The sequence below is a fragment of the Lepidochelys kempii genome, chromosome 2 (genome assembly GCF_965140265.1).
Source record: "Lepidochelys kempii isolate rLepKem1 chromosome 2, rLepKem1.hap2, whole genome shotgun sequence".
Lineage (NCBI taxonomy): Eukaryota > Metazoa > Chordata > Testudines > Cheloniidae > Lepidochelys > Lepidochelys kempii.
Window position 1 is genome coordinate 82,292,673 of NC_133257.1, and position 23,011 is coordinate 82,315,683.

Consider the following 23,011-nt stretch of genomic DNA (forward strand, 5'->3'; position numbering starts at 1 on the left):
TACTTTTTTCCTACAGAGACCAAGGAAGAGAAGTAGGTCTGCCCCGAGTCCCGTCTTCAGCCGGGGATGGTTGAGAAGGAACTGAGGGAGGTGTGAGACGCAGGCACTCAGGAAGATTCCAAAGAGACGGGAGATACCAACTGAGCGCCTGCGTCCTGACCAGGCACTGCTACTGAAAATCTCTGATCAACGGCGCTGGGACGCACTGACACCTAGAGTGGAGTACTCACAGGGACAGCACTCGAAGAAGAAAGTTAATTCACAGTATGAACGGATGTAAGAAGTGACTGATGTATGTATTGATATAACTAACTGTATTGAAAAATAGCACTTACATACCAAGTCCCAATTATCTCTGATCATGTATTTATTTACCTTTATTATTGAAACACACATTATATGATGTGATGCAGTGATAGCAATGACATTTCTTACTAAAATAAAAAGCTTTATTTAGAAACATTTATTAGAAAAATACAACATTAACACATTGCCAGGCAGGCCAGCTGCCATCACCATACCAGAACACCAGTAACACAATCTTACAAACAAACAGTGCATAAACAAGCAAAAACATCTACAAGACAGAAACCCCCTACTGTGCATGTTCCCTGGCTCCCCAATCTCCTTTCCCTTCCTCCCATGTTTGCCAAGAGCTAGGCACCAGGGGAGGGCAGAAAAGGCATCTGTGGGAGAGGATGTCAGTATGGAGGACTGAATGGGGCACTGTTGCCCTGCCCAGCTATTGCCTGATTAACCTAATTGCCTTCTATGATGAGATAACTGGCTCTGTGGATTGGGGGAAAGCAGCGGACATGTTATTCCTTGACTTCAGCAAAGCTTTTGATATGGTCTCCCACACTACTCTTGCCAGCAAGTTAAAGTAGTACGGACTGGCTGAATGAACTATAGGGTGGATAGAAAACTGGCTAGATCATTGGGCAGTGATCAATTGCTCCATGTCTCGTTGGCAGCTGGTATCAAGCGGAGAGCCCCAAGGGTCGGTCCTGGGGACGGTTTTGTTCAATATCTTCATTAATGATCTGGAGGATGGTGTGGATTTGCAAATGACACTAGTTTGCAAATGACACTAAACTGGGAGGAGTGGTAGATATACTGGAAAGTAGGGATAGAATACAGAGGGATCTAGACAAATTAGAGGATTGGGCCAAAAGAAATCTGATGAGGTCCAACAAGGACAAGTGCAGAGTCCTGCACTTCAGACGGAAGAATCCCATGCACTGCTATAGACTAGGGACTGAGCGGCTAGGCAGCAGTACTGCAGAAAAGGACCTAGGGGTTACAGTGGATGAGAAGCTGGATATAAGTCACAGTGTGCCCTTGTTGCCACGAAGGCCAATGGCATTTTGGGCTGTATAAGTAGGGGCATTGCCAGCAGATCGAGGGACATGATCATTCCCCTCTATTCAGCATTCGTGAGGCCTCATCTGGAGTACCGTGTCCAGTTTTGGGCCCCACACTACAAGGATGTGGAAAAATTGGAAAGAGTCCAGCAGAGGGCAACAAAAATGATTAGGGGGCTGGAGCACATGACTTATGAGGAGAAGCTGAGGGAACTGGGATTATTTAGTCTGCAGAAGAGAAGAATGAGGGGGGATTTGATAGCTGCTTTCAACTTCCTGCTTTCAAAGGGGGTTCCAAAGAGGATGGCTCTAGACTGTTCTCAGTGGTAGCAGATGACAGAACAAGGAGTAATGGTCTCAAGTTGCAGTGGGGGAGATTTAGGTTGGATATTAGGAAAAACTTTTTCACTAGGAGGGTGGTGAAGCACTGGAATGGATTACCTAGGGAGGTGGTGGAATCTCCTTCCTTAGAGGTTTTTAAGGTCAGGCTTGACAAAGTCTGGCTGGGATGATTTAGTTGGGGATTGGTGATGACCGGGGGGTTGGACTAGATGGCTGAGCAGGGGGTTGGACTAGATGACCTCCTGAGGTCCCTTCCAACCTTGATATTCTATGATTCTATGATGGGGCCCAATTGCATGGGCCACCCACTCACGGAGTTGTCCAAGCTGCTCCTGGACTGCAGCACAGGGTACTGCAAAGGGGACTCAAGCCATGATGCAGCAGGGGCCAGTACTCATGAGAACATTAGTGATAGCAGCCATTCAAATAGTTCCTTCTGCTGAGTTCTGTCATCCTCCATTAGCAAATGTTCCTTTTCTAGGAACTAGGAAGCAAATGTTAGCTCCCACACTGCAACCCTGTCCTCAAGCTGTACAGCCAGTCTGAACCTTTCTGTTTGCATCTCATCATGCCTTTCCTCTAGCCATAAGTCCCTCTATCTTAGGTAATGGACCTCCTTGTTGGCCTTGTCCAGAACTACAACTATAAGTTCATCACAGAAATGCTTCCTTTTGGAATGGTCCATGAAGGTACACTGACACAGGCTTCTTTTGCACTGTAGAAGTACCAGCTTGTAGAAGCGGAGGGGCCTGGAATAAGGCAAGACAGAGAGGGTTTCTGTCTCAAATAGCTCTGTGCAGGAGCACAGAAAAAATCCTTGTGGAATTTCAAGGATAAATTACTTTTAAAAACGGAATTTCAATATATTGTGAGGGGGATGCTTCAGCCCACAGAAGCTCCCTGCACACAGCCAGGTTAATCACAGTGAAATAAGTACAGAGACAATGGCAAATTAAAAATCAGAGCTGCCTTCTCCCCCTCCCCCAAGAATTGCAGAACAACTTGGGTTGTGGGAGGGCAACGGCGATCAGTGGCTGTTCCACAAAAGGTAGCTCTATCACTTCAGGCATTCCATGTTTTGGAGGACATACCAGTTTTTGTGGTGCCCGACTGGCAAATAGAGGTGTTACTGCAAGCTGCCTATGGGAAACCAGCAACGTATGCCACTGAAATATGCAAAGTAGTGACTGAACAGTGCCTCTACAAGTGGAGTGGGATGGTCAGCTACCAAAATGGCTCTGGAAAATATCCCCTTTCCCAAAATGTGACTCCCTATTTGGAGTTCCTGCTATGGGAAAAGTTTGCAGCTATCAGCACCTGGGATTGGGTCAGAATTTATGAGGGAATCAACAAGATGCTGTGAGAGCATCCACATCACTGAGCCAGTTATGACTGCATGCAGACGCACAGAACTCCACAGCCATTCCCACATCCCCAGCACATTTCTGGACCAAACCAGAAATATTTGGGACAAATGATTTTGTCACCTATGGACTGCATTTAATTGAAATGGACCAGATTTGTAAATGGAACACATTTTCATAATCCCCCCAGTTTACTGTTTCCAAGTACTTCATTACACTGTTGAGCGGTTACAGAGCAGTGTACTTATGGGGATAGCAACGTAAACTTGTTATTTTTAACAACAGGAATGTGCTATCAAAAATGTGTGGCTTTCCAGTAAAAACTCACTTTTAAATGTGTTATTAAATGTTTGCATTTCCTGGTCTCCATTTTTGAATTCTGTTTGGTGAACACTGAGGCGCTGGCAGACAATCTGCCACTAGTGGTTACGCACTGCTACCCAGGGCTAGTACCAACTTTTGCATTCATTCATAGGATAGAAATCACTCCCATTTCTATATTAACAAACATTAAAACGGAGCCGGAAACTTACAAGGCTCCGTGGCAGGCCATTCCACTATGGGGCACCAAAAAACTCTTCTGAGTACAGCCCCGAGATGAGTTGCAGCTGCTCCTTTGGCAAATCCTCCTCTGGGACTGGTGTCAGCAGCAGTCACTTTGCTGACTTCATTTGGTGCCAACTGCTGGTTCCCATGCTGGACTCTGGAGCCTGCAGGTTGCCATCTTGGCTGACCAACTCACCATGCACCACCACTGGTTCCATGCTCAGCACAGCACATAGCATCTGATCAAACTCATCATAAAAAGGCATGACTGTTGGTGGGTTGCCTGACAGGTGGCTCTTGTTGCTATTTTTTCTGGTACTCAGTTTTGAGTCACTTAATTCCCTCTGCACTGGGCCAGTAAATTTCCAATGCTGCCAGCTTCTTCGCCATTTGGTGTTATATGTGGTCATTCCTATATGTGGTACTTTTACTAAAATCCACTGTTTAGCTGGACTCACTGTAGAGATTAACCAAAATCTGTCTGCGCTCCCACAACCATGAAGCAGCGTGTTTTGCAAAGGACTCCTTCTGGTCAGCCTCCACTGCAAACGCCAAAGGTTCTCCAAAGTTGTGTTTGCAGCTCAGTGGTCAGAATAAAACGGAAGGGCTAAACACCAACTTGCTGAGCTGCTGTACTAGAAGGGGGTTGCTTCTGTTTCCCTCAAGTAGATTGTCCTCTCGCTCTTTCCCCCACAAGACTTGCCAAAGAATGTCAGCCCAAGGGATTATGGGATACTTTTGGCAGACTCTCAGGACCCGAGTCCAGGGGAGACTGTTTACCCAGGTTTGAATCCTGGGTCTTGGCTTGACCCCTCCAAACTTGTGGGGTCCTAGAACCCTGGGTGCAAGCCTGAGTCAAGGCATTTGTGTGCAGGCAGAAGGGGTCTTTAGGTACAAGCCTGACTATGGGCTTACACTACAGTATAGACATGCCTTCCAATAGTTCTTTAAGTGAATGTGACTAATGTCATACAGAACTATGCAACATTTGCTCATTCTCCCTCCTCCACTCCCCCAACCCCCCGCCCCTCCCAAAAAGAAGAATTACATATGCCGTGTACTGTTTTGGCAGGGTTTGGGGTTTTTGTTTTGAAATGTATATGTTGCTATGTGTTAGAGTAGGAAAAGTTGAAAAAGTGCACCTTGCACTTGGAACAGAAGGTGATGTTGTTTGTGATGGTCCTTTGTTCCTGTGAGAGTTTGTTCAAATGTCTTGGAACAGCTCCTGAAAGTTCTGTCTCCATTACATAGGAGTGTTACCTTTATCCTAGTGAGTGTAGAGACCTCTAGGATGATTTTTTTCATTAAGCTTCTACTCAGTTTAAGTAGTAAAACAGAGAATTTCAATTGTTCCACTATAATTTACATAGTTACTACAACTAAAGTTTATCAGAAAAGGTGAATTTATTGAGCCAGATCGAGGCCACCTGTTCCATTCCCTTGGCACTGCTCCAATGATGCAAGGTCAGAAATTTGCCTGAACAGGTAGCTGGATTCTGCAGGTGCCACGAAACCATCCTAGCCACCTTTATGGCAGCTGCTCCTCCTCCTACTCCCCAAGGCACAAGTTATGTGTGGGCAAAAGTATGCTGTATTCTGGTGAGCCCTGGCAGTTGGGTCCTTTAGGCACTATTCTAGTGGCAGCTCCAAGGTATAGTGAGGGCTGGGTTCAGTCCCCAGACAGCCCTGAAGACTAGGAGTACTATAAATGTGACTTAGAACCACCCTTCCCCCCTCCCATCACCTCAGTTCCTGCACTGAGCACAGGCTAGCCAGATCTGTGGACCTAGCTCATTGTTTTATTCAAATGAAGGGTTGTAAGTAGGGGGGAAATAATGCACTTTATAAAGCTACTTAAAGCCTGTGGACAGGACAGCCTGTTCATTTCTCTTTCTTGCTAGGTCATTACATCAGGAGTAAGCAAAGTATTTAGAATTCTTAGAAAACGTATTGTTCAGAAGGCTTTTGCTTAATCTTAAAGTGAAAATAGTCAAGAAATAATTACTTTTCTTCTTAGGATGACTTTTACCTTCCTGGAGCTCAGCACTTCCCCAACAAGGTCAGTTACATAGCTTGACTAACACTGCATTACACAATAACTGGCATATAAGATTTATTTTTTTGAGAAATACGGGAACATTACTTACAGATTCTTCTTGAATGAGTCCAATTGTTTCTGCAACAACTGCAGCCAAGTTAAAAGACGGCTTTGCAACAGGATAGCTTCCCATCCCTTGTTTATCTATGTGGATAGAAAAAGGCATAATACATACATTATACATACATGATAATTTTATTCTACTCTTACACAGAGACTATGTAAATTGAGTCAGATTTAAGAAGAGTCCATAAATGGAAAACCACCGCACAGCGACAGAAGTGTGCTGAGCTGTTTGGGACATGGTCAATTTAGTGAAAACTTGGGATTCTTGTCTATACAGAAGGGATTCTTGGGAAAACTTTGGATTCTTGTCTATCTCTTCTATTCATATGCAGTCCCCCAAAATCAACTGTACAGAGACAATCTGAGCAGAAATTACCCTTTCAAGCTAGAGTATGAGTGCCATGAAAGTGGCAAGTGGACTGGTGTAGTACGTATGTGTCAATTGTGATAGTGCACCAGAAAGTAAACGTAGAAGATGTAAACTTTTTAAGTCTAACTTTTCTAACACACTGCACGTACTATAAAACATTTCACACTCAGTGACTGGGAAAACTGAAGTAAAGCATGACATTCTATATTCTTTAGAATAAGAGTAACATTACCTAAAGAGGTAGAGTACTATGCAAGGTTATTTCTTAGTTACTGCATTTTTAAGATTACTGAAGATACCTAATTAATTCCTTCTTAATGATTACATCTATAAAATATAAACCGTAAAATCTCACTACAGGCTTACACACCAAATATATTTGATCTGATTTTAGTGGTTAAGCAGACAGCAGAAAATAAGAATATTTAAGATTCCAGTCAAACTAATGTGTTAAAGAGTCATTACCTTTGGCTAGCCTCAATGACTATGCTTCACAAGCGGTCACAGATTTTTTTCCTGACGTCTCTGCATATCTGGAAATGGCTACCTTTTCCAACACACTTCTCTACTGGTAGCCAGGCAGCAGTACCGTGTTTACCATAGCGCCAGTGGCTCCATGGCACCGGGCCCAGAGTTAGAATGGGCCGCGGCCAGCCCGATCCCCAGGCTGGCTGAGCTGGCTAGGAAAGCTGCCCCCGCCCTGCCTCTTCCCACCCCTGCTCCGCCCCAGCCCTACCCCCACTCTACCTCTTCCCCAGAGCTAGGTCCCGGGGGACTGCAGCACGAGTCGAGCGCCCTGCACTCACCAGGTGGCAGGAAGTGAAGTGACCTGGCCCCAGCCTGCTCCACTCCACTGGCTCCCAGCCATGCCGTTGGTGAGTGCTTGGGAGCAGTTCTCCCCTGCCCCCCAAGTCCCAAGACTGGGAGCCAGAGGAGCAGAGTGGAGCGGCCTGGGGCTGGATCACTCCACTTCCCGCCACCCCATGAGTGTGGGGTCAGGCCCGCCCTGCAATCACTGGGTGGCAGGAAGTGGAGCGACCTGCCCCAACCTGCTCCGCTCTACTGGCTCGTGCTGGGGGGTGGTTTCCCCCGTCCCCCAAGCCTGGGGAGGAGATGGAGCAGTGGGGAAGGGGCATGGGACGGGGAAGCGAAGGGGATGGGGGAAGTGGGGGCTGGGGAAGGGGCATGGGACGGGGAAGAGAAGGGGATGGGGGAAGCTGGAGCCCAGCATGTGGCATCCCCTTGGCAGAAGCTGAGGCTCCCCTGTTAAGCAGGCCCATCGAACCTCACCCTGAGAAGCACCACTCCCCTGCATCTGTACCACCCCAATGAGCCCCCCCCAGACACCCTCACCACTGAGCCCCAATCACCTGCATCCCTAACCCAAATGAACCCCACCTCCTCTGCACCTAGACCCCACCCCCGTTGAGCCCCAACCACCTTCATCTGAATCCCCTGCAGAGTCCCATTGTCCCTGCACCTGGAACCCCCCAATGAGCTTCTGTGCATCCAGATCTCCCACTGAGCCACCCACACCCAGACTGCCCCACAGAGAACTCTCTTACCCCCACCTGGATCCCCCCAACACTAAGTCCCTCTGCACTTGGATCCTGCTGCTGAGCTGAGCCTGCTCACCCACACTGGTGCACCTGGCACAGGGGGGCAGGGCCCCAGGGTGTTTCTGGGGCAGGTCTGGCCCTTGCACTGTGTCAGGGTCGGGTGCACCTCACTCTGAGTCCCTGTCCCGGGGTAGGGTCGGGGGAGGCTGCAGGGTAATCTCCCACCTCCATGCAACCAGTGGCCTGTGCTCCCCATTGCCATGTTGGAGTCTCCACCTTTATTTATTGACAAATAAAATTAGCAGAATTTTAAAATACTGTGCACAGAATTTTTATTTTTTTGGTGCAGAATCCCCTCAGGAATATGGGGTGCTGTGCAGCTGTAATGGTGGGATTGTGAGGAAGGTGGTGGGCAATGGGGAGGTCTATGGGCGAGGGGTGTGGTGTGCAGGGTGCTGTGCAGTTGTGGTGGGAGGCCAGCGGGGTAGGTCTCTGAGAGGGGTGGGGCTAGACAGAGATCTGTGGTGGAGGTCTCTGGGCGAGGGGGCGCTGGGCATAAAGGGTGGGGCACTGGGCAGGGTGGGCGGTATGGTGCGGGGGAAGGGTCATGCTGGCAGCACAGGGCTGGGCAGGACAGTGTGCGTCTGGCAGCTGCAGGTTCATAAACAGTGCCCTCCTGCTGTGCAGCGCAGAATGGGGCTGCTCCCGCCACACTGTGCCTCGTTGCCCCCAGCCCGCCCTTCACTCTGGAGACTGATCATCCCACCCCCCTGCACCTTGCCCACAAATGGGGGCCCACAAATACGTTTTGTGCCGGGCCCACAAAAAGTTAATTCAGCCCTGCCAGGCAGAACAAGTAGAGTGCTGAGCATAGCAGCAATATCCAAACAGACATGGAAGCACAGAGCAAATAGACACAGAAGAATGGATTGGGCTCCCTTTGATTTCTGCATTGTCCCCAAAACCCCTCCTTGTTGAGCATAAAGGAAGAAAAATCCTGAGTGGGGAAAGCAGATGATATGCTATCATCATGCCTCTGTGACAAAAGCCCCCAAAACTCTACTCCGAGTTATCAAATTAAGTACTTCCACCTCAATTCAAGGGAAAATTGAGTTTAGGAAGTGGCGTTAGGAAAAGTATGTTGAAGTAATAGTAGCATAGTTTTTATATGGTCATATATTGACTTTTTAAGGATGCTGGGATACAGGATGATATCCTTTACACCTACACCCACCACGGTCATTTTACGTTTCTGCAGAAGACAGCAACTGATAGTACACTAATTGCCTGTAATCTTCAGTCTGCTCTTTACTGAACTAATTGACAAAGATTTTAGAATTAGCTAAATAAACTGCAAATTTAAATACTCATTTGCTAATGCAAATAGGTGATTGCAGGCCGAAGTGTGTAGCTACATGCACAAAATAGGTAGTGTAACATGCAATTATCTGCACCCAACCATGCAACTTGGCTATTTTGGAAAATTTGGCCCCGAGTAACACAGTTTTACCAGGCTTATTTAATATCAGATTTTTTAAAACTGATCATAAAATTTAATTATTATTATACTGCATTTCAATATGATGTTATGCTACATAGTGCACAAAACAACATTGTTATTTCACATTTTATTGGAAGAAGTTCTTCTGAGTGAAGAATTTTTCCATTTTGAAAACATTATCCAGAATAAATTTACTGACAACGAAACTCAGCATTTCAGGATAGCCCATTTAATCTATGGGCAAATTACTCCAACTGGGTTAAAAGAAAGACCTTATTCTAACTGTCCTAACATATTTTAGAATATTTACTATCTGCTTCTAATATAGAGGAATTTAAAATTCAAACTCAGATTATTGCTTCAGACAGCTAATTACTTTAAAAATAATCCCACATTGAAGGAAATCTACGCTGTCTCCTAAAAACAGAAACATGGCGGCAGACATGAGGGACTGATCTGCTGTAAAATAGTTGCCTGTGAGGTCTGACAACTTAAATATTTTTAATGCCATATGGTTTTACAGAATCTCTCATTACTTAACTGTATATATGGAATATGAAATGTTCACAAATTTGTAAAAATTTTTTACACAATTTATTCAATGCATTATATTTTTTTCCCCTTAAAGTTACTCATTTAAGATTTAGATTAGGGAAATAAAGAAAGGCAAACTGGTCTTCTTACAGAGTTGTAGAACAGCTCAGTTCATTAAATCAGGGGGAAATAATGGGCTTTCAGGTGAGAAACGTTAAAGAGTCCTACAGAAATAGCACTGTTTCAGAAAGTATCTCCAGTCATCTAATTAAATATTCCCAGAAAAATCCAGAAAACGGATATTTCTGGAAATTACAAGCTTGACATCTTGTTTCTAAAGTAAAGAACATGAAATGGAGAAAAAAATAAAGCTACACCAACCCATGATTATGCCAAGAATACAGGAGCAGAAACCAAGTTTAAACATTTGGAATCAAATGGGAGAAAAGATTTTAGTTATAACTTCTTGTACTGGAGACAGCGCTGGATGACTACAAGAATAGTAAGATTTAGCACTTACAGTATTTTAATCTATTTTATAGACATTAAAAGACTTTCCCAAAATGACAATGGAACTCAGTGACAAGAACGGGAACTAGATCTCAGGAGTGTATGCCAGCTCACTGAGGAAATATCCACAGTAATTATGGGATTAAGATTACTCCTTTTTTCTTGCTCAAGAGCTCAAATTGAAAACTACAAATTGAATTTGAGTTACTGGTTACCCGTAACTGCCTGCGTTTTTTCCCCTTATGAAATAAATATGATTAAACCTAGTATTTACTTGCTATAGGGGACAGTTCTTGGTCACAGGTGTCTGCCACTAGTACTTCCTTTCCACCATGGTTAGGAATTTGAGTGGATGACGACAATGAAACTTTTCCAAACTCTAGATAAATGAATAAAAATAAAAAGTTAAATTGGATATGACCTGGCTTCATAATTATGAATAGGTACAGACGAGGGTTTCAATCCTGTAAACACTTGTGCACACACTTAACTTTAAGTATATGAACAGTCCCATTATCTTCACATGCTTAAAATTAAAGTGTTTCCATGATCAAGACTTGAAGGGGGGGGGAGGTGAACAAGTTATATTTCTTGAGGTGACATTGTGCTCAAAAGGAGTACTTTTTAACATGAAAGCGTAAAATAAGCCAGCCAAATAACACTAAAGATATTTTGACAGATAATCATCACTTATGTATGTAACACATTACAGTTAGACCCCATTTACTCAAAGCCTATGTTCTGTACACCTGCCAGCTGAAAGGGGAGGCAGTTGCTTCAAAATTTAACTAATAGAGGGGATAATTTTCAGCTGTCCCAGCACCAGGTCAGTTAAGACCATGGTGAATATAGTGAATAACTTGCACTTTGGATTACAAACATGACATTTTGTATGGTTATACACTGATACGTAGTTAACCTTTTCCAGCATGGTACCAACAGCCTGTAAGAATAGTTAATATACTTTGTGATTAATATCTTCTATTGTTATTCTTGAAAACAAAAGAGCCTATTAAAAATTTATATTTATAACTATTCAGAAGCTTCTATATTTGCAGGATAATTTATTTCTTCGAAATAAGAATGTAACATAGTATGAGCATCTGGAATACAATATTCAGATCTTGTAACATGCATCTTGTGTATCATTATAATACATGCAGGAAATCTTACTGCACCTAAAAATAGTTTTTATTGTTATTAAAGTAGTTTACATTTGCTAAGTGAATATCTTAGACCAAGTTTAGATTAGTCCAAATGCCTGCAGTATTAATGGGTTTGTGTACAAGACAAATGTAGGCAGGATTCCTATAGCAGAAAAACATGTTTTGCAGTTGCTCAATTCAGGTGGCTGTTTTGTTGATTCTGATGCAACTTCTCTGCAATAACTGAACATGGCAGGATGGCTTTTCTTTTGTTCTCCACTAGGTGATGCTAGAAACACACATAGTGAAGAAAGTGCAATTCCAAACTTCAGGTAAGGGTTACTCCAAGAAACTAATTCAGGGATGCCTAGATGGTAGAGTGAAGTGCTGAATGGCTATTAACAAATATCTAACAATAAGTAACACCTGGTTTGCATAGGTGTTAACTGCAAGTACAGCTTTTACTAAACAAACTATTACTAGCAAGGCTGTGTGTGAAGGAAAGAATAGAGCTAGACTTCCAAAACTTTAATGGTGAGGATAATTAACATTGGCACAATTTACCTAGGGATATTTTGGAATTTCCATCACTTGTTTTTAAATCAAGACTGGATGTCTTTCTAAAAGATATGCTATAGCTGAAACAGAAAAGTTACAGACTTGTTGCAGAAATTATTGGGTGATGTTCTTTGGCCTATGTTATGCAGAATGTCAGACTAGATCATCATAACGATCCCTTCTGGACTTCAAAAAAAAAAAAAAAAAAGTGTATGAATTTATGATTCCTAGGCAGTTTTCAGAGTTGACTTAAGGAAAAAAAAATCTTTTTGCTTACAAACTGAACAAGTTTGATTCTGAAGTCACCACATATGTTAATTATCTGAACAAGAGTTGGATTCAGCCCCTCAGTTTCTTTTTATTATTTAGGAGTTCTAGAAAGGATAAGATTCAGAAGAATCTACTGTCTGCCCAAATCATATACGAATATGGGAATTCAGAAACCTTGGGAGAGTAGGACACACTTTAAACATACCACTAGCATATTGGTTAATATCGAAACAACTTTGCACCCTAGAGCACAGGCACAATTATTACAATACATAATCAAATTCACTTTTTTACAGAAGGCTTTTAAATCTTTTGAATTAAAAATTAAATGTGGCTTCTGTTTTCTTTTCCCCTTTAAAATCTTGGAAAAGCCACTATAGAAAAAGATGACTAATAACACTCTTACCGTTAGTGCTTTCAGAACGCTTCAGATCTGTATGTGTTTGCTCTGTGTATCGGACATGCCTGTTCTCTTTCTTTCTTCGGATACGATTAACCACGGATAGTGAAAAAGATTGAACTGGTGAATCTGGAATGACCCCTTCCTCTAATTCCACTGCTTGTTGATCTCTCCCCCTGAGGACAGAATTCAGAGCTAAAGTAAAAACCTAAAAACAGCAAGATGAAGAGCTAAATCTTTAATTTTAAGAAATTTCTGAAAATCAGCTTAAGAAAATGACAATCACAGATTCAGAGTATATAGCCAAGTGCAACACGATATAGAATTAGTATTGTCATCATGACTCGAGACTATTAGAAGAGACAGACATAACAAAAATTCAGAAAGGCTAGATCATCCTGTGAACTTTATAAACTTTCATGTTTCAGGGCTTAAGTGAATCTCTTGCAATAAAAGTCATCAAGTACTTGTCACTTTTGATGACAAGATACGGAAGTACATGGACCACTGCTCTGATCCATTATGGCAATTCCTATATTCATCAAGAACATAAAAAAAAAAAAGAGAGATCTACCAGGCAAGTTTAAATGTTACTAAAATTGCTCAGAGACAATCTTCCGCAACATATGATTTCATGCTACAACTTACTGACTCCCCTATAGAGGACTTAATTTAATTTGTTTTTAGAAGATTAAGACCACTCCTAAGAGAGCCCTATACCCCAAGCGGTGCCACCTTTTAGAGAAAGAAGTAACCTGAAACATGTTTAAAAATGCACAGATTAGTAAGCGTGTAGTTCACTTGGCCCTATTTTGTATGGCCTCAGAGCTTACTCATGATGCGCAAAACCTGGTTTAATAAAGTGGTAAACCTTTTCTCCCAAGAAAGCATATCTAGAAGTGGCAGGGATCACAGAGGGAAAGAACAAGCTCTAATTAGAGATTGCTGAACTAGACAAACAGAATGTTTTATCCTTTTTTGTCCTCTTATGGGAAGTACTTTTCACTGTCACCTGGGAAAAGAAAATGAAAGAAAAGTGAAGATAAAGCAATAAGGAAATCGAACTCAGTCAGGGTGCTTGTGTCATTTTTCCTTAATCTTACTTCTCCTTTTGACCTCTCAAGAGAAACTAGAGACTGGAGACCACTTTCCTGTCTTTAGAAAGTAGAATGTGAGGTCTTAGATCTAAAGGAAGAGGAGAATGAAGTGTGGAGAAACTGCCAAGCAAAATCCTCTTCAGTGACTAGGGAACTACCTAGCTATACAATAAAATAAAATAATGAAAGAGGAAATAAAATTATGCATGTTTATAGTGCCTTTAAACTGGTGATTTCAAAGTATTTTACAAAAAGATAAATTATTACCACCCACAAAAACTAAGACAGAGGTTAGTGAGTTGTGTACGGTCAAACAGCAAGTTATGATCAAACTGACAGGAAAAAAAAAATGTTGTGGTTGCATTAAGGTAACTTGTAATGACTTCTGTAAAAGAAGCTGGAAATACAATGAAAAAAATGTAGAAATCTATCAGCTCAATCAACAAGAATGACTGAGCTAGTTAGACTTAATTAGTATGACAAGTTTGAAGGCAGCTTAAATGTCAACTCAGGTACATTTTTTACCTGCTAATTTTGTTTCTTTAAACACTTCAAGGTGACTACTTAATGTGTGGTTTATGCCGCTTCTCTTCAAATAGGTGGTCACAGAAAACAGTGAAACCTTAAACCTCTGCCACCTCCTATCAAACAGAGTTTGCGCCACTTGAAATTCTCCATATGAAATTCCCTAAATACTATCAAGAACCAGTTATGAAACCAGTAATATTGGCTACATATTTTCTCAACTTTTATCCATTCAGTTATCCTTCAAACATGAACTAACTGTTGGACTCTCCATTCAATATTAGTAGGATACTCAGTCTTGTACAAGATAACTGAGAAACTGAAATAGCATGTAAGAAATATATTTTTCTTCCATATTTTTGCTCCTGATCTATTTCAGATAGACTTCCAAAATAGTATAACATAAAACAGCCAGAGAAGAAGCGTTTAAAGTTCAGTTCAGTAACTGCTGAAAAGGATCTCCAGCGTATATAGTATCCATAAAGACACCACACCAAATACATAATTCCTGAAATATGGAAAGACTCCCAGAAACCACCCAAAATATTTGAACATGGAAGTCTCTGATTTCTCCATCCAAGGCAAGACCTTTAGTAAAATAAGATTTGAACACAGAATACAGTTTTCCTATAATCTAGACTGCCTTCCCCTATACCTTCATAAGTCTCTTTGGAAATAGTAATTTTAGACAGTTTTAGACCTTGCTAGGAGAACAACCAAGCAGTAAAGATCTAATTTCATTATATGTGTTTGAAAAGGAGAAGACCTATTAATTCCCCTAGGCTATGTTCCTATCATCACAGGACTGATCCCTAGAGGACCAGAACTGAACAAAATATTTTGAGTGCTGTTGCATCACAGTTACATGAAGGAATACTAGCTCCCTCTCCCATGATGCAATATCTCTGTATTAAATACAGTATTACATGTGCTACCATATTACATTGGAGAATAAGTAGGTCATTGGATTGCATTTATACTTGGGGTCTCTTGCAAAATATACTGCTTTTCAGAGATCCACCCCCCCCCTAACTAAATATGTAATTTAGAAATCTCTTTTCTAAAATCTCATCCAAGCGAGAAAGAATAACCTGAGTATCAACACTGGTATAAGTGAATATGAATTTAAAATCCATATTCATAATGACCAAGATAGCTTTAAGAGACCTTGGTCGTTTTAAATTATCAATAAGTCAAATCACTTGGTTACAGAAATTCTTCCCCTCTCACACATACACACAGTGTAAAATAAGGGAAAATGCTGCATATTGAGATAGCAAGATATTTGGAATTAATAAAGAACTGAAAACAAATGACAGTGGACTTTCATTGGAAAATTTATTAAGAGATCTGACTCAAGTTTGAGGAATTTAAACAGACATTTAATATTTTCTGAAATTAATGTTGAGAAAAAGAAACTTACTTCATCTGCTTCTGCAACTGCTGAAGCTGTTCAGATATCTTTTTATTTTCATCCTGTAAGTTGTTTTTTTCATTCACTGCAATATATAGTAAAACCTCAGCACACACACTAATCTTATGTTGCATTTGACATTTGTTAGTTCCTCTAACATGACCAGGAAGTGAGAGATGAGATTATTACACAATTGTAAAACGGTAAACTTCTACTCTTTTATTGACATTCAAAAACGGAAGTATTCGAGTCATTAACAAGGTTGTAAATTAATTTTTTACTGCAAAAAGTTATTACAAATTATGGATCACAATGTTAATTAGTTCCATGTAATTCGTAGATACTTTAATTTTGGATGTGAGTTTTTTGCAGTGAGACTGAACAGCTCATTCTGGGTTCCTTGACATAATTGTCTAGACTGGGGATGGAGAGACCATGAAAAGCAACATAATCAAGGCTTACTTTTTGGTCCCCAAAATAACCAGATTGTCTGAGAAACAATAATCCATTATTATGATATTGGAAGTTGTAATAGAAATTAAAACTAGAAAGACTCATCACAATTTGCTGGCTTACAGCTCTGACCTCATCTCTTCCAACTCTAATTCTGCCAACACTCACACTTAGAAAACACTCAGTCTCATCTCCATGCCTCTTCCCATAATGCCCCATATTGCTGGAATGCGAGGTCCCACCTTCCTCTGTTCATTTTCCCTTTATTCTTATATATTTACTTTGTATTTATTTTGTTTTTATTCTCTCATGGTTGTAGCCCTACCAAATTCGCAGTCCATTTTGATCAATTTCAAGGCCAGAGGGTTTTTTAATTGGTCAATTTCACATTTTCAGATATTTACTTCTGAAATGTCAGGGTGTTGTGAGCCTAGGGGTTCTGACCCAAAAGGGGATCATGGAGGGGTGGGAGGAGGGAAGGGGTCACAAAGCTGTGGGTGGCAATCCTGCAACAGCTTTGCGACCTCAATGACCCTTCTTTTGGGTCAGGACCTCCAGGATTACAACAGCCTGACATTTCAGACTTAAAAGTCTGAAAATATGAAATTGACCAATTTAAAAACCCTCTGGCCTTGAAATTGATCAAAATGGACTGTGAATTTGGTAGGGCCATAACCATGAGAGAATAAAAACGAAATACATATACTGAGATTACAGAAGCAGCATTTCACTCCAAGTTAAAATGAAATTAAAACTATTTAAAAACTGCCTTTTTTGTTTATTTTGTTTTGAAGACCACAGAAGTGAGCGTTCTTGCTTTATTGAACTTCTCAGGCTTATTAAAAAGGTACAATATGGGAATTCTCTCAACCTATAGCAGGGTGTATAATCACCAGTTTACCAACAAGATAGCAAAGTTTACAACAGACTGCATTTTGTCTTGGGGACCATTATACTAGATAACACTCACTAAGTTCCGTGATAAGTTTAAGGTTCTGTTGCCGGATATTTTCAAACTCCTGCTGTTTCTTTCTCATATGCTCCTCAGTTACTGCACAGCGATCACATAATCCTGCTCTTAATCTATGAGGAAAAATTAAAAAATAAAATTTTCCATCTGTTAGAAAGAATGTCATACGTAGGGCCCTACCAAATTCACGGTGCATTTTGGTCAATTTCACAGTCATAGGATTTTAAAAATCATAAATTTCATGATTTCAGCTATTTAAATCTGAAATTTCATGGTATTGTAATTGTAGGGGTCCTGACCCAAAGAGGAGTCGTGGTGGGGAGGGTCACAAGGTTATTTTAGTTGTGGGTGGGGGTGGGGTTGGGGTTGCGGTACTGCTACCCTTACTTCTGTGCTGCTGCTGGCAGTTGTGCTGCCTTCAGAGCTGGGTGGCTGGAGAGCAGCGGCTCCTGGCTGGGAGCCCAGCTCTGAAGGCAGAGCCGCCACCAGCAACAGCGCAGAAATAAGGATGGTACGGTATTGCCACCCTTACTTCTGCGCTGCTGCCTACAGAACTGGGCCCTCAGTAAGAAGCCACCACTCTCCGGCCACCCAGCTCTGAAGGCGGCAGTGCAGAAGTAAGGGTGGCATGGTATGGTATTGCCACCCTAACTTCTGCACTGCTACTGGTGCGGTGCTGCCTTCAGAGCTGGGAGCCTGGCCAACAGCCGCCACTATCTGGCTGCCCAGCTCTGAAGGTAGCGCAGAAGCAAGGGTGGCAATACTGCAACCCCCCTGAAATAACCTTGGGACCCCCCTTCAACTCTCTTTTGGGTCAGGACCCCCAATTTTAGAAATGCTGGTCTCCCCCCATGAAATCTGTATAGTATAGGGTAAAAGCACACAAGAGACCAGATTTCATGGGGGGGCGAGAGCAGATTTCATGGTCTGTGACGCATTTTTCAAGGCCATGAATTTGGTAGGGCTCTAGTCATACGTAAGTCAGACACTGGTACTTAATTGGCTTTTGAAACAACAAAAGTAGTAAGCTGTTGACAACAGAAGGTTGCTAACTGAAGACATTTCATATTTTGATGTATTGATACTTGAACAATTGTACATAAACTAGAATTGAATGTTTACTTTGAATTGAGATTTAAAGGAAGACTTCAGTAATTAGTCATATGTTAAAATAATCAAGCAGTTATTAGATGAGAAAATTATTAAATGTAGTCTATGTGAGTTTGTGTAATTATATACACAAATTTCAAAATGGGGTTTTTGAATCACCTATCAAGTTATTTCGATTTAGTGAAGAATGCTGATTTATCTCAGTGAGAGCCTATATTAATATTTATATACATGCATTCCAGTTATTTCAGCAGCATGCAAAATGAGTTAGGTAGTTTCCAAACACAAAGCAAGAGACATCCTCTTGAGCATACAGTCTAAAAAGAAAGATACAACATACAAGCAAAGCGATCAGAGTTAGACTATATAATGAAAAACCTTTTATAAGTAATGTTCAGTTACACCATGACTCCATGAAACCCTACTGCTTACCACCACTGCAATACCCAGGGGTTAAACTCTGGTGTTCTTACACCTCTCTACCAACTTTCAACCTCTTCTCTCCACTTAAATGAGCAGCTCACCGTACGCAAAGTAAATAAATGAGATAAGTAGATCACTTCCTTTCTTGTAAGTCTCAGGGAATACATTTGCCTGATACAGTTCAATGAAGTATCATATTAGATATAGAAAATAATAGCTAAACATTTTAATAATTGCAATTCTATCTAAAAATTGTCCAAAATTATGCAAAAGTAAGATACACGTTTAACATAAAATATGAACATGATAAAATTAAGCAAAAGAATATACAAGTTGGATCAGTAATCAATAGTAACCACTCAGTATGGAATAATAACCCTATGTAGCTAATAACTCAGACACACATACTTAGGGCCTGATCCAAAATCTCTGAAGTCAATATTTCCATTGATTTCAATGGGCTTTGGACCAGGCCCTTAAAGTATGTTTGTGGTCAGAAAAGGATTTTGTTTGAATACCACTTTTTTACTTGACATATTCTCTCCCTATTAAGTCATATTTGTTCACTTTGTAGGCAAAACCAAATGTTTATTTACTACCGTTAGCAATGAAGAACCAATAGTGTTATGGAACACAGAGCTGGATTCTGTTTTACCTGAGTTATCAAAATAATTGCCAGTTAATATTTCTGCAGTAAGAATTTATTCCTGGTAACTTAAGAAGCAGAAAGAACACAGCTGAATTTTCAGATCTTAGGTTGAGCATTGGCCCTTAGAAAAATCATCTTGACTTTTAAACTGATTATGTTTGATACTACAGCAATGGAGAATGACTGTAAAAAGGATGTTTTAGTAGTCTCTCTTCTTATCATAACCACATTAAACATACGGTATTCTGAGAGTTAAAACTGCTGTTTGTAATACAGTTGTCCTCCGTGAATCAAACAGTCTTAAATACTCTTGGTTCTTCAGAACAAGAGTACCTTGTCTGCTAAGTAACCACGCAAGTTCATCCATTTGTGTCTCTTTACTTTGTCCACGCAGGGTCAAAAGTTCAGTACCTTACACTATTCAATGGTCCTTTTCCCCTTCACAAAAAATTTCAAGGTATAATGCAAACTATAAGGCTTTTACCTTCCTGTGGATTTTGACCAAGCAGACAAGTAGGGAAATAGTCCCAATATATTATGAACTCCTGCTTTCAATGCATTCTAAAAGCCTTTTAGTAGTGAGTTTTATACAAAAGTAACATAATAATAGTCCCAGACACTTTTAAAGACAAAACAGGAGATTTGATGTAATTTTATGCAATCTAATTTTGTTCAATACTAATAGATTAAACAAAAATAGGGAAAAGCCACATGGCATCCAAACTTCAGAAAGAAAAAAACAGAATGGAGCAAGTACTGATCAGTGAACAGTTGAGTATGAGCAAAGATTGGGGAAAGAGCCAAAGCTAATGAGCTTAAAGGAGAATGATCTCAGAAACAAAGGATCTAAAATCTCATGGAACAGACCCTTTACCCAGAATCCTGAAAATCATTATCTACTGGAAGAATGTCTAATCAGTTGTCACAAGAATTTTAAAATATAAAATGTAATCTAATAAATGCTTTCAAGTTTATTTTGCCATTTCCTTTAGAATCCTGTGAGGGATCTTGTCTTGCTCTGGAGTTTTGTCAATCTTCAAACGTGCTAAATTCTCAATTGCCCACGTAATTTACACCTCTTATAGCAATTTTTGTAGAGGATATGAATTTGTTTAGAAGTTGCCACATTGTTTCCAGGTTGATCTCTTTCATTTCTATTTAACTGTATTGCACCAAGCACTGTGGTACCTGGGAACTAATACAATTATGTAAGAGGATTTGCACTTTTTACCTCTCCCTTTAACTACGATGTTCTGAGTATACATGAAAAAAGTTTGGTTCAGCCCTTCTCTCCTCTCTCCCCGCAAAACAAAATAAAACCTCACTCACCTGTCTTCTAAAACTTTGATAGTGTCATGAAGTCCTTTCTGATACTCTCTCAGCTGTTGATTTTTGGTATAAAACTCTTCAAGCCTCTCTGCATCCCTAAAATAAAGGAGAAACAGCTAAATGCTTTTAGAAATAGATAAAGTCTCTTCAGTTGTGAATAAAAGCTATTAAATTTCAATAGAGAATTCTGTTTATGGTTATGACCACTTTGCTCTCTGTAATGTTTCTTCTGTCTGAAGAGTGTGATTGATAATCAACAAAAATATTAAGTTGAAGACAATAAATGAAACACTTGCATGTGTTTACTCTGAATGGCTGGTAACAGATAATGTTCGAGTTATACAGAAATAGTAAATACTCCATAGTTCATGTTGCAATTGAATTTCCACTGATGTTTAATTTTGGACACTTCCCCCATTTAAACCCACAAAGAGAGATATGCCACTAAAAGAGCCATTAAAAGTGGTAGGTTAGATCTGGGGCCAAAGCAAAATTTTTCTACAAAACTCCAAATAAATCAGACAAAAGTCATCCAAATTATAACAGCCTAAATACTACTTCTGGGGGTATTCTGCACCAAAAAAAACCAAACCAAATTCTGCACCAAAAAATTCAAAATTCTGCATATTTTGTCAAAATAAAGCAATATAATCACACCAATTTCATTTGTTTTGGTAATTTATGTAAACTATGATACAGAAAACCCCCCACAATAACTATTCAGCATTTCCAAAACATACGAAAAGGGGGTGAAAAGTAAGTGCAATTCACAAAGAAATTTCAGATGAGAGTGCTGGGTGTTGTAGAGCAGTAAGTCTACGCAGTGGCAGTTGTTCTTCCCTCTCTCTGCCAGTCACAGTATGCCAATATTTGGGTGACTAACATAAAAACAGTGGGGTAGAAATATATTTTACTTTAAGAAAACTACAAAGACAATTTCTTGAATCCTTTTCTTCTATGATCCTCTTTATTTACTGCTGAGGATCTTGGAACAGAAGGATCAGAGTACTATAAAGGATCATAGGGTGGGAGGCACTGATTTGGGTGACTGAGGCACTTTGTAAACAGAACATGAACAAACAAACATTTAATTTTCATATACAAATTAAATTTTTACCATTTTATTTTATCAATTAAAAGATGAACAGCTGACTAATTTAATATGAAAGTTACTGAATTCTCAGATATAATATAGTAAAACTTACCCATTCTGCCACGGTAGCCTATGTGAACTCGTTAAGCTTGTTCTCTCTTTTAAATCCTTTTGACAGGCAGGATTCAGAGGAAGTTTTATGGCACTAAGGATTAGAACACTATAAAAGCATAGTGCCAGGTTGGATGTTCAATTCCCAGCGATCCCCTGGTTTCTCCTACTACTCTTCCCCCCTTCCAGGATGGATGTTGCAACAGCCTACCCCACAAGACAACATGACTGGTTTGGGGGGGTGGGGAGTTACCCTTCTTATGGGTCCTAGAGTAGAGCTTAGTATCGACTGCAGCCTGGGAACACATTTTAAAGGTATTAAACCCTATCTAATCTAGTTGCTCAGTAATATTTGAAAACATGTTAGCTAACTTTAAAACAAAGCAAAAAACCCCGAACACTTTCTTCCTTATAGTCTAAACAACGCCTATAAGGGTTTATTCAAGGAAGGGAGAGACTGACTATACAGGGGAACAACAAATCTGACTAAAAACAAACTGCTGCCAAATGCACAAAACAAACATTTTTGCTAACTTTTCTGTTATCTTGGGGGCTACCTGTAACTCAACAATATAGCGTTTTGGGGGCTTTTTTAGACAAATTTTCAAGTTGATGCTGTCCCTTTAGATGTTTTCAGCTACATTTTACAACTCATTGATTTTGGGCTGCTGGGGACTGGTGTTCACAAATGTGGTAGGAAGATGCTTCTGCAGTGTACTACCTAGATTTTTTTTCTTTTATTGATTTAGAATTTTAAAACAAATTAATACCTTGAATGCTTTCTGACTTCACTTATTACTCAAATCACTATCAGAGATCCAAATAGTGCTTTACAATACAAATATTACATTAACCTCTAGTGTAAGGAGTTTATGGTCTGAAATACCCGATCTTGCAAATGCCGGTAGAAGCACTAAAGCAGACTCTTGTCTCCTTGTGGAGTGAAAAGCCAGGGAAGAGTAGTTTAGGCATTCCTGATATTTAAGGGGGAAACCCTCCTCCCCTCCACACTCCTTTCAGGCCTGGATTTCAGTAAGACATTGGATACAGTTCCACATGGGAAATTTTGAGTTAAAATGGAGAAGATGGGGATTAATATGAGAACTGAGAGGTGGATAGGAACTGGTTAAAGGAGAGACTACAACAGCTCATACTGAAAGGTAACTATCTGGCTGGGGGAGGTTACTAGTGGAATTCCTCAGGAATCTGT

At 40.5% G+C, this 23,011-nt stretch overlaps 1 protein-coding gene across 8 annotated transcripts in view; it reads right to left on the minus strand.

Moving 5' to 3' along the window:
- RBBP8 (RB binding protein 8, endonuclease) overlaps positions 1-23,011 on the minus strand; it is a 73,736-nt gene that overhangs the window by 23,959 nt on the left and 26,766 nt on the right. For 3 of the 8 annotated variants that reach the window (XR_012157245.1, XM_073331402.1, XM_073331401.1), the window contains exons 6-12: positions 21,803-21,910; positions 20,598-20,693; positions 17,087-17,199; positions 15,673-15,748; positions 12,634-12,803; positions 10,529-10,633; positions 5,764-5,858 (exon numbers count right to left, since the gene is read on the minus strand). Coding sequence is in view for 7 of the 8 variants with exons in the window: in XM_073331402.1 (XP_073187503.1) it covers positions 5,764-5,858; positions 10,529-10,633; positions 12,634-12,803; positions 15,673-15,748; positions 17,087-17,199; positions 20,598-20,693; positions 21,803-21,910 (763 nt within the window). In the remaining variant the exon portion in view is untranslated. The remainder of the gene's footprint in view (positions 1-5,763; positions 5,859-10,528; positions 10,634-12,633; positions 12,804-15,672; positions 15,749-17,086; positions 17,200-20,597; positions 20,694-21,802; positions 21,911-23,011) is intronic. The other 5 variants (XM_073331405.1, XM_073331406.1, XM_073331407.1 and 2 more) reach the window with 3 other exon arrangements.